General features: G+C 44.0%; 1 protein-coding gene across 1 annotated transcript in view; it reads right to left on the bottom strand.

Annotated features, from left to right (window-relative positions):
- Positions 1 to 268: 268 nt before the first annotated feature.
- Positions 269 to 16,452, bottom strand: part of dpf1 (double PHD fingers 1) — a 37,064-nt gene continuing 20,880 nt past the window's right edge. The window contains 4 exon segments of the mRNA XM_070829234.1: positions 269 to 339; positions 1,444 to 1,525; positions 2,159 to 2,271; positions 4,767 to 4,886. Coding sequence (XP_070685335.1) covers positions 269 to 339; positions 1,444 to 1,525; positions 2,159 to 2,271; positions 4,767 to 4,886 — 386 coding nt within the window.

Genomic DNA, 16,452 nt, shown 5'->3' with positions numbered 1-16,452 from the left:
GGAGGGGGGTCAGGTCAAGCACAGCGGGGAATGTGAGTGACATAAAAGGACAGAGGTTGGCTCGCCGCTGGACGGATGCTCAAGAATGGGTCCGGCACAGTGGGTGCTGTGTGCTCAGTCGTGTCAAAGGTCACTGGGGCAGATTGTAGAGGAGGTGGCGGCGGGTGGATCAGAGGAGGGTGGGGGCAGCTGAGGCACAGAGAGGGGTGACAGAGAGGTGGTTTGGGAGACGATGAAGGGCCGAGAGGATGAGGCGCAGCTCCGCAGATTAAGTGAGGGTGATGTAGGCTGAGGCCTTCTCCTTCAGTTGTCTGAGACACAGATGACAGCTCCAGCTCCCTGTACACCACACACACACACACACACACACACACACACACACACACACACACACAGACACACACACACACACACACACACACACACACACACACACACACACACACACACACACACACACACACACCGTGCACATCACAGATCGGAAGTTCAATCACTGCTATTGTAAAGCCTTGTGGATTAATCCCTCAGTTTAGACAGAGCGTTAAGTAATACTGTAAATTAAAGCTCTGTGTTAAAACGCCACATGCTGCGCCTGTGGTTTGTGGATGCAGAGGATTTGACAGCAGTTTGGGTTGGATTTGAACAGGGGATTTGTGACATTAATTAAACATCAACTTGAGATGGATGTTAAAATGCAAGTCTCAACCTCTGTACTTCAAAGTGAACGTAGACCCTGCTGTATTATGCCTAAAGGTGCTCTGTGAGCACGAAGCACAGCACGGTATCTAAAGAAATAGATGTTCATCATCAGCCAGGTCTCTTCTTGAGAGTTAACCTAAAATAACTGACGACTGCTGAATTTTAAAAACGTGGCTGATAAAAGCAAAGGTATTACATGCGTGGGCAGAGCATGACACTGTTAGTGAGTGTTGAACACAAGTGGCACTGCTACTGTGTGTTCAGACAAGTGACACTTTTGCCATGGAAACAGATTATCTCTTCTACTATTCATTTCCATGACAACGCCATCAAACATCCTGAGGCAGCCATCTTACGTGTAGTAGGCGAGCGATGAAATGTTTGATTTGAATAGATGTACTAGCTCCGTCTCTGGGATGCTAAGCTACAGTACCAGGACCAGGGTCCCCTGCACAGTGATGTGTGACTACCCAAAAGTCAGCACAGGGGTAGTTGGACTGTTTTTACCGCAGGTTTCACTCGCCTCATTGTCAGTGTTTCTCCACCTACAGTACAGACACTTACATAATTCTGTAGCAACAACAAAAACGGTCTCAGCTCTGTTTTCTTGGGCTGTGTAGTCTGGCCAAATACAGGTCAGTGGATTCACAAGGCCTTCATATGAACACTGCTGAGACGTTTTCCCTCTCTTTTTGGTAATAATAATAATAATACTTGTGTTCTTCTTATTGTTATACATACCCTCTGGTGGTTCAGACATGGGAGGGCTCAGACAGTACATGTGGTAGCCTCTGTCACAATCATCACAGAACAACAGCTGGTCCTGGAACACAGGAGAAGATACATGTGAACAGATGTCAGAGCCGAGGACACGATTCAACGTCATTCATTAAATGTGTGTAGGGCGTGAAGATATTCATCAGTAAAATATAACACTAGGGGTTTAACACTGTTAACCCGGTGGACTTTCATTTTCATTTTGGTGGTAAAAAGAAAAAATGAGAACCAAAAACTTCCTTTCATAGAAATACTTCTTAATCTCTAAAGCCAATAAAGAACACTAACCTGCTGTGTGTCCTCATTATCTGCACTACAGTCTGTGTGAATAAAAATACCTGCACTTTCTTCAGGAAAAACACGGCATTTACTCCACATTGATATCTTTATCTTTGACAGTCTCTCATGGGTTTAAGTATATTTCATCCCAGTGAGACTATATTGTATGAAATGAGAGTTTGAACCTTCACACACAAGTCTGAAAACAAGCCAGTGAATCTAAACCAGCTACGGGATCAGAGTTCAGAAAGTGAATTACTTCAAGGACAAATATCAGAATTCTCTAAACTATCTTTACCGATAAAAGACGTGTGCATGTGTGTGTGTGTGTGTGTGTGTGTGTGTGTGTGCAGCCACGTGTGTTTAGAGTTAACATGTAGAATAAAGTAAGTGATCCTACGTCGTTCTCAGAGGTGCCACACAGACTGCAGGACTTGCACTCGATGCACTGCCAGCGATAAGTCCTCACCGCAGCCGTCATGTTCACTGTGAACTGCAGACAGGACGGGTGGCCTGAGTGCACACACACACACACACACACACACACGCACACACACACACGCGCACACACACACACACACACACACACACACACAAGCACACACCCACACAACATGTTTCACCATCGCTTCCTGTAGTTTGAGGACAGTTATCCATCATCTACTGTTCTGTCTATCCATCACTGTGTTTGCTTCCTACAGGTGATTTATTTGTATTTGAAGGGGAATTCAACAGCGATGTTTAGCAGATGTGAACATTAGGCCTTCTTTATCTCTGGACAGTATTTTCCTCACATTTACAATACGAATGTCGAATTTTGGTTAAATTCTAATATTTAGTCAAATTAAAGTCACATGAATTGAGTGTCAGTCATCTCAGAAGAATTCTGTGATAAACTTGCTTTTGATTTGATCTTGAAAGCTACAAAGAAATAAAAATACTCACGACTTCCAAAATAACAATTTTGCATGTGTAACAGAAAAATAAGATTTGCTTTCCCTCTGCTTCTCTGACATTTAAATGATAGTTTTCCTCTCTTCTCACGCTATTAATTCAGTTTTTCCTGGTACTTTCAGTTACATGATCACGACAATAGCAATATTATGTCATCCTCATTTTCTGACCTTCATTTGTTGTCTTTGTGAGTGGCTATAAAGAAGAGGACCATACCAATGTTTTGCATGCTGCAGCCCATTCACTAAGAATCACGTACATCTCTTTAGTTCTGTCTTTTATTTTTCAGGTGAAAAGAAATGAAAAATATATACACAGTACATGCAATCAAGTAATAAGTACACAAATTCTGCACCATATACACTGAAATCTCTGCATGTATACATATAACCAGAATATACAAACACATCCCATACCAAAACAAAGGGAATTATAATGGGGAAAAAAATACAACCATATTTAAAAATCATATTCTTTATAGAATTTACTGTCAGCCATTCACAACCAAAATACATACTGAAGGAAACCAGTCGCTCACACACTCATCTACGAGCCTTGAAGCACATTGGGCATGGTCTCAGAAGAAGAAATAGACAATGGTTTATAATATCACAATTGAAAAGTAGGTTGTTGTACAAGAAGCCAGGAGTGAACGGCGTGCAGCAGACAGGATTCGTTTTGGCCAGAAAAGAAGGTCACACCAAGATCACATTTTATTGTATCCATTTATATTTTAATGCCAAAGGAATGTCTTTGTTTGACAGTAGTGTGATCAATGGACATGACCACAGTAAACGAAAATAAGTGCCGGATTGAGCGTGAAACCATGGAAACAGCAGTTTGACAAGACATGCCAGAGTGCTTTTGCACTTCAGAGACACTGCAGAGCATGTATCACCATATTTATTGCATATACCAGGAGCTACATGCAATGTGTTAAATGCCTTGAAATTTATCTCATGTGATTTATGTAATCTATTTGATATTCTTGGTATTATATAAAACTTTATAAAATACAAAATCCTGTTCCCAATTATGTTTTAAAGTGTTATCACATCATGATAAATTAATCATATTAAAGTAGCGCTTTCATATTGGGTGTATATGCTTCCAAAATAAGGTTTAACAGTGGATTTTAATTCCTGCCACTCTTACACCTCTCCTGCAGCAACAGAAGTGTGTTTTCGGAATGAGAAATTCTTCCTGCAAAGAAGATTTTAGTACATTTTAAATTAGAGCCCCTTTTTTTTTTTTTTTTTACAAAGCATTTTAGATTGTTAATATAAGATTTAATGGCTTTCAGGAAGCCAAGGGGATATTTTTCTTTCTGCATAGACGGAAAATCAACCTGCAGAGAATAAGGCAATACATCGTGGTGAAGTACATACACCTTTTTCTTTTGGTCATGCTACGGCTGAATGGTGACACAGTGCAGACGTTTCCAATTAACCCGCACTTACAACTACTGCAAAAACATCACTAAATTAAATTTTGAAGTATGGTGGCCTTTAAGGACAAGAACTCACCAAAGTAACACCTCTAATTACAAATTCAGACTGTACATGTACATAATGCTGAGTTAACGGTTATAAGTCAGAGACAGTGTGAGGAGGGTCATTATTATTATTATTGTTACTTTTGTATGAATACGTTTTGCCATTTGTAGTTTTATTGGGAGAACGTCCAACAGCATTTATATTTAACTGCATGTATTTTTGTCCTTCAGGGCCACCACAGTGAACAGAAATTGCTATCTGTGGTAAGTTTCAAGTCTCTGCAAATTGGTTTACAAACTGCAGCAAAAATTTAAACCAATGAGAAAGGAGGGAATTTGACCTAAAAAATATCAAACACATTACATCAAATGGCTATCGATAAGGTGAAGTATACTGTACATCATTTGTAGCAGATGGGCTACAACAAAAACCACTGGTATGGTCCATCCATTTTAGGTGTAACTTGCATTTATTCATGTGGTGAACACAAAATCAAAAGTGTGCATCAGCAGAGGACCGCCTTCCTCCTGCCAATCATCCCCTCCAGCGGTGCCCTACCTGAGCGTCCACAGTCCGCACAGGAGATGAGGTCTTCAGGACAGCCGGTCTTCTTTGAGCCTCCGAGGCAGAAGTCGCAGTAGCCGTTGGCAATCACTGAGCCGTCTGGAGCTTTCTTGGCTGGAGGAAGAAAAAGAAATGAGAAGCAGGCGAGGAAAGGTGGGGAAAGGGTTGCTCCTGTCTGGAGCTCTTGGTGAGGGGGGTGAAGAGCAGAGTGTAAACTTTTTGAGTCAGTGTTATGAAATGCTGCCCCGAGACGATGGAGTCTTTTAAATTTCCAGACAGTGGAGAGGGAGAGGCCGTGAATGCCAGATCAACAGAGCGGCCATCACCAAAGTGTGCTGAGAAAGAGAAAACATGTCGGCACAGTGTCGTACTGACAGAGAGTGATTAGAGGTAAAATGTTGAGGTGTAAAACAAAGAAGAAGAAAACTAAGAGATCTGTAACAAAGTCCCCATTGTGAGACTGAACACCATCCCGGCTGGGCACAACGCAGTCTCTCTCTTCCTCTCGCTCTCTCTCTCCTTTTTCATCTGTTTGTTTTGGTAAAAACAAGCACCGGTGCAGGCCTGCCCTGGAGCCCCGGACTCAGCAAACCCCGGCTCACCCAGGAAGTGGGAGGGGGGAGATGGGGAGGCACGGGGAGGGGCGTCCGCTGGGAGCCCCTGGGGTCTGGTAAATATTGTCAGGAATGGAGGAGGTATAAGAAAAGGAGGAACTGAAGAAGGACAGGAAAAGTGTGAGTGCATAGGGAGGCTGCCGGGACAGACCTGCTGTCATGCTGAGCGTGGAGAGGCAAGCGCTCCACGTGAAGCCATTTCATAATGATTATTAACAAGAGAGAAATTCCCCCTGCCTGCCAGAGTGCTGCGTATATATATGTGTGTGTGTGTGTGTGTGTGTGTGCATGTGTGTGCGTTGTACGTCTACCCCCCATCCACGGTCTCCTGTCTGTCTGTCTGTCTGTCTGTCTGCCTGCCTGCCTGACTTACTGCTGCTGATTGCATAATCACTTTAATGGAAGCAATCACATAACCACTGCAGACTATTTTGTATGTGCGCTTTCTCCTCCAAGATGTAATGTACTGGACAGTCGTTCACTATGACTCACCATGCAGGACACAGCAACAGTGACTACAATAGAGGGGATTACACAGGTAGACACTCACACACATGAGAATACATACATACCGACAGAAAGGCGTTCGCTGTGCACAAAGACAAAAGGTAAGAACACACAGGCACGCAGACAGACAGAGCTGTAGGTGATGCTGTGCTCACATGAGAGACAGAGAGGTCATTAATCCATCCATTTCGGGGTGGAGTCTTGTTTGGCTGGAAGGGGAGGGCGTAAGCGGAGGGGTGAATTTGATGGAAAAGAGGGTGAAGAGAGAAGGTGGAGCAGGAGAGATTGGGTTTCTGCTCCACAGTGTCTGGTTTTAATCCTCAGAGAAATAAAATAAATAAATAAATAAAAAGTCTCTGATCAGGATGACAGACAGACAGACAGACTGAGACCAGGGGGGGGGGGGGGCGGGGATGATAAAAGCTGTACCTGCTACTGCAAAATTCAACAGGAGTGCGCTGAGCAAAAAACCATAAGCAAGAGGCTGACAGCTATACTGTGAGAATGTAACTGCACAGGACTTTACTGCTGGGCTGTGCACTTCTGTGTGCGGTGCAATAGTGAATAACAAGGTGGAGAGACGGCCGTATCAGTGACAGCTCAGGATCGACCATCAGCAGACAAAGGAATGGAGTTAAAGTACTCTCGTTACCAGGGTGTGGACGGTACAAGGACTATCAGCACCGCAGGTTTACTGTACAGGAGTTAAAAAAAAGGTGACGCACGGAGCTGTCGTGAATTTGGCAACAGACAAACTGAAATGAGCTGTGTAGTATTTCAACACACACATCTTCATCCTTATGATTCTCACTTGCCGGCAACAATACTGAGATCTTGCTGGTGTTAGCTTTCTCAAAAGATGTGAGTTCACTATAGAAAAAGAATTCCCTGAGTGCTGACGAGGGTTTGGCAGACATGTTCTGACCTATATTTTTCCATTTATTAAAAATAATCAGAAAGTCAGCGTGGTCTTTCATATCATATCGCTGAAATTATCCAACAATACTAATTTCTATAGAATCACGTCCGAGGATGACTTTCATTATAAAAGCACTGAAGCTTATGTGACAGTGTGTGAAGGAGTCCTGCTCCGTAGCACTGGGGGACAGGCTACAGTAGGATGAGCATACAGTACATACAGTAAGCCTATTTACTTTCTTAAGAACAGCGCAGCCAGATGTTTACTTGCAGAAGGACGTATAAAAGCTGTGGAGACATATGTGGCGTGCAGGCCTGGAGCCAATTCAAACATGATTTTGTCTTCTTGTTCTGGTCAAATAAATTGCTTTTATCTTCACTGCTTTTATTTGGGCTCACTGCTGCTGCTGGTCGGGCCTCACAATCCCTGGTGGGATAAACTAGACAAGCACACATGTGGATAGGCACACACACATCCAGGCTGCATTTCATCTGTGTGTGTGTGCATCTGTGCTTGCCTCTGTATTCATGTCTGCGTTCATGTGTGTGCCTGCATCTGTGTGTGTGTGTGTGTGTGTGTGTGTGGAGGCCCCATAGTGAATCAGCAGGTCCTGACGCATGCGAGTGAGTCGGGGCTGCCCGCTGGCCTGCCTGCATGGAGGAAAAAAACTCCATCAATGATTAAATGCCTGCGGCCATGTTTCAAAAGCCGCCTGCAACCACAGACACGCCATCGCCGGCTGAGGGAGGGATGGAGGGAGGGATGAGGATAGCGATGGAGAGAGAGAGAATGAAGAGGAGCGAGCTAATGAACAAAAATAAAAGAGACAAACCAGGATGGAAAAAAGAGAACGAAGAAAGAAAGATTGCACAATTCAGGTAGTTCTTTTTTCCTCTTCCTGCCCCTCGTTGCTTTCACCTCTCCCTCATTCCTCCATTTCCTCTCTGTTTCCAATTCTTCACCTGTGTCAGCCACCCTCCTCTCCCCTCCTTTCCTCTGCTCTCCTGTCCTTCTCTTACCTCCCTATCTCCCTCCTTTACCTGACCCCCCCCCCCACCCACCCACCCAACCCCATCCTCCCACCACCCCCACCCAACCCCCCCCTCCTCTTCCAATTACCAGGAGGAGTGTGAGCAGAACCGCACACTTCACAGCTTTCAAGTGTTGGAGAGAGATCCTCCTGGGAATTATCCAGCAAGAGATGAATCCTCAAATGCTTCTTACCCCTACTCCCCCTGCCTACCCCCCATCCTTCCTCCCTCTCCGCTTATAATTTCCCTCTCCCCCGTCTCATTTCCTCTTCTTTCCTCCTCCGTGCTGCTCCTTCGTTACCTTGTGTTGTGATTTCACTCTGCCCTGCTTTTTCTCAATTTCAGTCTGTCTCTTCTCTTTTAGCAAAATAATTGTATATTTTTACATTTCTCACTTTATTCATTATATAAATTTTTGTGCATTATTTATTGTTTAAGGAATTCGATAAAGTAGTTCTTAAAAAACACGACTAAGAAGCTAAGTTTTGCTGGTCAAAATGAAACAACTGACTAATTATATTTTTGGTGTGTAAGAAAAAACAAGAGAGGGAAAAGAGGGGAGGGAAGAGGAGAACAGAGAAACAATGACACAAAATCCTTACACCGGAATCATTTTGTCGTCTTGTTTTGCATTTCAGATTTCCTCATCATAGATTAATGAAATAATGAACTGGTAAATTCTAACATGTTTGCACTGTTGCTGCACTGCTTTGTAATCATTCCACAGACACTTGGCGTCTGGTGAAAACCATTCGTATCTAAAATGCAACTTTTAAAGAGTTTAGAAATTCATCCCGGTTGCCCGAGTGGCAAAATGCTTTTTCAGATAATTCAGTGGGTATTTATTATAAATCAGAGAATGTTCTAAACCAATGGGGGCAGCTGTGGTATAGTAGTAGAGCAGGCTGTCCACTAGATCAGTGATTAGATTACTCCTTGTTTAAGATACTGGACCCCAAATTGGCATGTGAATGTGAAGTTTGGTTTTCACTGGACAATTGAACCACAAAAACAAATCTGTTGGAATTAGATTTCTCATGATAAGTCCAAAGTTGCTGTGTGGTTTTTAAAAAATGAGAAAATATTTAGTTGTATTGTAAATATGTGAAACTATCTGAACCCAGAATATGTTTATTTGAGGATTATGTGACTGGATGGCCACTTGTTAGGAGGAACCGTTCCTCCAGCGTGTAATTAAGAAAAAGACTGAAAAGTAGTGGACCTGGAAAAGTCACAACCTGATGTGTGTATCCTCATCCTGGCATTATCCCTCGTTTTCCTCCCCAAGTATCTCCCTTTCTGTCTTCCTCCCAAACCCTCCTCTTCCTCTCTCCCCTTCATCTCCCCCCCAGACTCTGGCCTGGAATCAATACAACAACCCGACTCTGGCTGGTCGATAATATCGTCCTCTGGCCGGTTGTGGTGGAAGCCTCATCAACTTAGTGCTTCCATCTGAAGGGAATTACCTCCACACACACACTGACACACACACACACACACACACACACACACACACAAACACACACTCACACACATGCAGGTTTACCTGTTGACTTTTCTTGCTCTCTCACCACTCTTTAATTAAACTTGTTTTTCTGTCTCTCTGCCTGCTCCCTGATTTCATATTTCACTTTAAAGCATCTTAAACATGTGCTTTACATTTGCTTGGACTGATTGAGGTGATTCAATGTGCTTCTTTAAACTTCTGTTCTGTCGTGTAGACACACATAAAGGAAAGCTCAGCTCTTAACAGAGAAATACAAGTTGCCGTGGCGACCATCACCACAAAAATACAAAACTTGATTAATCAAGGCAGACGGGAATTAACAAGCGACAGTTGAGTGTGAATGTTTACACATTCGGAGTTTATCTGTTCTTCACAATTACCAAAGGCGAGAAACACTCAGGTGGAGACGGGAGGAAGGGGTGAGGATGAGGAGGAGGTACAAACGTGGAGGAGGAGGAAGAGAAAAAGGAGGAGGCAGGGAAGGATTTTAAGAACGGATGAGGCAAAAGGGGGAAAAGAGAGAGATGGAAAAGGAGAAAGATGAGGAAGCACAAAGGGGAGAGAAGGAAAGGAGGCGAAAAAAAGTGGCTCCCGTTGTATCGGAGCAGCCGTGTGTGAAAACACACACTCTGCACTCCTGTCGCCTCGCTGCTTAATGAGGAGAGCCTCTCAGGAGTAGGGCACACACACAAACACAATGAGAGCACACACACAGATGAAAACACACACAACCACACACTTACAGTAGAGCGTGCGCGCACACACACACACACACACACACACACACACGCTCAAAGATTTACAACCAAGCCTTTGCATAATAACTTTTGCTGTCCAGTTTCAGTCCCATCCCCCACTTGCTCTCTTTAATGTGATGGATGAGAGTCCCTGTAACCCTCGGCCAGCCACACACACACACACACACACACACACACACACACACACATAATCACAGTCTCGTATTTTACATATTTCAACAAGAAACAGAGAGATAAATAAATGGACATATAAGAAGCACATACGTGTTCTTTCACACAGACAAAAAAGTCCAAATGCTCAAGGAGACATCTTCAGGGTTTTTTATGCAGACAAGGAGGCAGAGATGCAGTCAGATGGAAAGCGACAGTCACAGATGAAAAGTCACTGGCTTCCTTTCCCCCTCTCTCTCTACCTTCCTCCTCTCGCTCTCTCTCTCCCATCCTCTTCCTCCCTCTTCCTCTTTGCACTTTCATGCGTTCTCATTATTGCTGCTGCTCTCTCTGCCTCTGATTCGATCTTTCTCTGCGCTTCATTGTGCTTCATTTTTTCGCTTCCCTTTCCTTATTTGGTTGCTCTATCTATTTTTTTCTTCCCCTCTGCTTTACTCTCAAAGAGGAAATTGGAACTCTTTCCTGCAATCCATCTGTTGTCACACTAATGCCTGCACCAGTACCGCGCTCTGTTCTTCCCCTGCTTTCCCCCATTTCGGCTCCTCTTCCATCCCTGCACCCTCCAAACCTACCCCACCCTTCACCCATACACACACACACACACACACACACACACACACACACAAGTACTACTTTCGCTCATGTCCAGTCAGCAGGTTGCGTAACTCCCAGTGCATTGTGGGTCTGGACACATGCATTTGTGTGTGTGTGTGCAATGTGAGCTCGTGTGCAGAGATGACATTGCAAAGTAAAGAGGACAGAGGCAGTTTTGGTGCATAATAAAACTTGATCTATGGATGCTTTGTAATCACACTGACCCGCAGAAACACACACACATAAACCCACACACACACACACACACACAGTCCGTCAGGCTCTGCAGTGTGCAGATATGTGCACATTTGGCGAATAGACACACATGCCGATAAATCACACACACACACACACTGTAACCGCCCCATAAATCATGCATGTAAAGAAATCACACAGACACACGTACACACACACACACACACACACACACACACGCCTCTGTACTTGTGCTTTGTGCACATGTACTTACATTTGCAAATACCACTTAGCCAGTACAGGCTTGTGTCCCTGTCGATGAAGAGTTAAAATGCAAATTATTAATCCTATTTTTGTTCCAGGGAGAGAGCCGGCTGGGAATGTGACTGTGAAATCCTGTTTGAATTGTGCCCAAACTCACATGGTCCACTGTAATGTGTCAGTCGTGTGCTGTCATGTGGGAATGTCAAAAAATGACCAGTCGTACTGGAACAAAACATGAACACGAAAGGGGGAGGTTTGGCATTTTAGGTGGAAACCGGCATCCCATCTTTTGTGGCATGTTTGCACTGAATTGGGGAATTTGAGTTTCTGAAGGAGGTGCAGTTTTCTTTGTGTGTTCAGCCACGGTGGCTACTGCTGCTTGTGCTAACCACCAATTACTACCAACTACCAGTTTAGCCCAAACAAGCCAGAGGTGTAAAAGGCATTTCCCCCGGTAATGGCACCATCATGTGACAGTTTAGACTAGACGGTGGAAACGTTCTCATGCATTAGTTCACATATGGTCATTCATAGTATTGTGAAGATGAGTGCAGCACGTACGAAACTGTTGCATTGTTGACTGCTATTTCCCCCTCTCCCCGCTGTGTTTTACAGTTACAGTTAGATTCAGTCACAGACAGTACAACAGACAACAAGCAGACAGATAGAGATGGATAGTAGAGGAGGGTGGGGAGGGGGGGGGTGTTATTGGTGGTTTGGGGGCTTATCCAAACATGGCCAAGACAACTGAGGAACCACAAAACAACCAGCCGGCAAGCCACAGCACCACATGTTAAGACAGAATACCAAATGAAGCAGACTCCAATATTACCCTGCCTTCACCGCTCCAACTGTCTGGGGGAATCTATATGATGAATCATGAAGAGATCTTTTTTCTTTTTTTTGTAAAACTCTGCTTCTCGCTCTGCTTCCGTCTTTGTCTGTTTTCTCTCTCTCCTCCTATTCTTTATGTTATCCTTAATGAACTCCTCTGAGCCTCCTCCGCTTCATTTCTCCACTCCTATACTTCAACTTCCTCCATTCTTCTTCTCTTTCTCCGTCTCCTCTCGTCCTTCCATCCCTCCCTTTTTCTATTCTCTCCATACCTCTCCTTCCTCCTTTTCCAACCATCTCTCTCTCCCTCTCTCTCTTTCTTTTCAATGTACATAACAGTGTACTCTTTAGGAGGGAGCCCTGGCGGTATCTATGGCAACCGGATTGCTAGGCAACAGCCGATTCTCCCTTCCTTTCCTACGCCGTGCAGCAGCGGCAACAATCAACCAATCAAAAGCTGAGGAGGATTGCCGCTGTACGTGAAAAGTTCAGAAGACATCCAGAAAGCTCTGCATGCTCTCTGTTTCACTTGTGCTGTCTTAACATGGAGAAATATTCCACAAATTAACATAAAATCAATTTGTCTTTGTGTTGGAGGACAGGAAATTAAAATAGAAAATGTGTTTTTATAAAGAATAGGCCGGAAAAACACAATTTACAATCCCTCCTTTCAACAATACCTCCACATTCCTCTGAATGTGAAACACACGCCAGTTTCCTGTTTCCATGCACACACAGACAATTGCTGCAGACACACATATGCTCATTAACACACAATTATACCTCTGTGCACACACCGCTGGAACAAGTGTACAAGATGACTCGTTAAACATGGACATTTGGGGCACGCTCTGGCACGCTCTATATGTCAAAATGTATCTCTGATAGTTCCTTCGAGAGCAAAGAGAAGCAACGTTTCATCAGAAATCTATATTTTGAGAGACATTGCTTCACTTTTTTCTCAGATGTGGAAACTTTTGATGGAAAATAGCATTAAATGCAGAGACTTACAGGAGCTGAACTGCAAGAGTGAACTGACAAAGACTGCTCCCAACAGAGAAACACATCTGTATCTGCCCAGTGATACTGCTATAAATGTCAGAGAAATAGCTAAAGCAATAAACACAAGAGGTGGAATCTCACCACACTTCAAATCATTGTTGCTGTTATTCAGAAGAGACAGACAGATAGATGTCAAGAGAGAGAGAGGGAGCGAGACTGAAAAAACAGAGGCAGTGGAGCACATATAAAGTGACAATAGACACGGAGTAGGGAGTGGCCATTTTAGGTTCCTAGCGTTGTTTTGTATTGATGTTGGTTGATCAAAATTCGTCCTTCACTCCGGTCTGCAGTAAGCGGGAGGAGGACAGGGAGGCCATTTTGAGACACAAGGCGAAAAACTGGAGAGGGGAAAAAAACACAACAACTACCAGTGGTGAGTAGGAACAGAGGGACGCTGACCTTCAAAGGGCTCAATTACATGTCACACACACACACACACACACACTTAGAGTTGGGCATGATTGTCCTTACGGCACATTCACATGGCTCGGTGGCGCACAGAAGCAAAAATCAGGCACACACACCAAAGGAAATGCACATGTGTGTATGTGTGTGTGTGCATTTTTAAACACACACACACAAAGTCACACACAGTCGCAGCGTCCCTGCTGCTCCACACCGTAGGACCGTCTGTCCGTCCAGATAAAGTGGCCTCTGAATCTCAGCTCTGATTTGAGAGGGGGGATTTAATGACAACTATCCTCCCCCCTTCTCCCCCTCCTCTCTCTCTCTCCCTGGCTTTCTCTTATTTCGCTCATTCATTCACAGTTGCTGCTCCTCTCAGTTTGTGTCCTTCGTGCAATCTATTTATCTTATTCCTGCTATTTCACTATTTCGCTCTATTTTACCCTCTCTTTCTCATTTACCTTTCTCTCTCTCTCTCTCTCTATAACCACAAAACCAATTTTCAGGTGGACACTGCAGGGCCGACCTCTAAAGTAAACATACCCCTTATTCACTCCTCCGCCTCCTCCTTCTCTTCTTCTTCTTCCTCTTCTTCTTCTTCTTCCCCCACCCCTCCCGCCATCACATCAACGCCAAAACAGCCCCCTCCCCACCCCATATCGAACTCTCCCTTCCTCCCTCCCTCTTTCCCTCTCCACCTCCAACCTTCTGTTTGGAGAAGAAGTAGAAGAAGAGTAAAAAAAACACATACTATGTGGTGCAGTCATGAATTTTAATGGCACTGCTCATTTTGAGTAAATAGTATATCAGCTGGGATCCAGATATATGGGGAGGTTTAGTGGTGGTTGGTTCTGGTGGTGATGATCAGGGGGGGGTGTAGACACAAAACAAAGAAATAAATTAAAAGGAAACTCAAAGCTGGGTGATGGATGAAGCAAAACAAGAGAGAAGAGAATGGAAAATGAGAGGCAGAAAGGGATGGGAGACATGGTTGGAGGAGTGAGGATGCAGAGCAAAAGGAGAGGAGGAGAGTGGTGGAAAGATGGACAAAAAGAAAGAGAGGAAAGGAAAATCTCATCTCCTGCTGGAATAATCTCTCCTTTATCACACTGATGGAAACACAGAGAGAGAATGGAGCTGGTTAAGGTTAAAAAAGGACAGTTTCATAGTTTTTGTGATAAGTTTTAGCTCACTCTTGTGTAGTAGATGCAGCATACATACTATGGCGTCTAGACAGCTTTTTGTATAGCATGAATTATGCATGCAGGGTTGCTCTCATTCAGGGGAGCCATATTAATATTATTACATATGTGGTAATATACCGATGGGTGGAGGGTCTCTTCCATGACGCTCCGCAAATTGGGGAAAGCTATAATGGCGCACACAAGCATTAATGCATGCACACTCACATGTATCAACACACTCACAGAGCCTTGCAAATGCATGCGCACTTGTGCATGTGGACACACACACACACACACACACACACACACACACACCAACCCAAAAGGCTAAGCTTCCTTTTTCATTTCAGCAGAGAAGATTGCATTTTCTGAGGCTGTGTGTGTGCGTTTGTGTGTGCGTGTGTGTCTGTTTGTGTGTTTGTGTTTTTGTGTGTGTGTGTGTGTGTGTGTGTGTGTGTGTGTGATTACTGACTGTTTGGGAGGGAGTGATGGGGGATATTAAACGATTCAAATGCTGTCTCTCTAGCTCTCCTCCACTAGAGAGACCTAAGACTGCAGCATGGCCATACACACACACACAGACACACACACACACACACACACACACACACACACACACATACTGGGCCAGTCTGTTCTGTCAGACAGGCCAATTTAAAAACACACACTGCCAATTAAGTGAGAGGCAGCATAGTTTCAGTGTGGACATTGTTGTAGTGCAGCAAACACAGATAATGTGGATACGTGTGTTTTTGTGTGTTTATCTGCGTTCTATTCTGAGCAAATTGCTTGTTTTAAGACTGGGAGGAACAAAGACAGTGGATGAATCGTCTGCTCTCCCTTTTCAAATGTCTACAGCTATTACTCTTGATTTTTTTGAGTGTGAACAACTGTAGCCATTTTACTGGCGATTAGTGACCAAAACGCAGTCCCCTGCAGGATAAATGCATACTATTGTCCTTATAAGAAGTGTTCAAAAACAAACAACACACGCAGACAAAAGACAACACTGAACAATAACCAATACACTGATAGAAAACCTGGGGGAGAAAATAAATAGCTGCAAAGAAACAAAGACGGCAAGCAATTTGGATGGTGTGGATGCAGCAGCAGGCAGGGGGCGAAGTTTGAGGTCTGATTCATGACCTGCTCATAGAAACCTAAATATTTGCTTTACTTGTTGTTCACTGACATTTATTGCTCTTTTCTGGTTCCCATGATAGCAGGACCATTGTAGCCCTGCGATAAGTGCAGTCTTACAATCCTCAGTACGGTTATGGATGCTGTACGCTACCATTCAGTTTTTACTGCACAAGTGATCTTTGGACAGTTGGGCTGTGCTGTTTAAATGCCTGTACAAACCTGGAACCCCCCAGGTTTTTCACTAGGTCCCTTTACAGCTTCAGGACGTCTGCCAAAACTCAATAACGCTCATACTTACTTTCTGCAGTTCATCTTATTAAATGTAAGCCAAAGGTCCCATAGGGAATGACGCTGTGTGAGGTAAAGTCCACAGTGATATTCAGTGTGAGTAAATGTCCCTGAGCCAGATGTACGTGACACATTTTTCATAATGGGCATCGTAACGCCTCAAACAGGTGTAAGTAACAGCATTTATAGTGGCTACATTTCATT

This window comes from Pempheris klunzingeri, chromosome 4 (genome assembly GCF_042242105.1).
Source record: "Pempheris klunzingeri isolate RE-2024b chromosome 4, fPemKlu1.hap1, whole genome shotgun sequence".
NCBI classification, from domain to species: domain Eukaryota; kingdom Metazoa; phylum Chordata; class Actinopteri; order Acropomatiformes; family Pempheridae; genus Pempheris; species Pempheris klunzingeri.
Note: the sequence above shows the minus strand (reverse complement) of the source record. Positions and strands in the feature narration are given on the sequence as shown.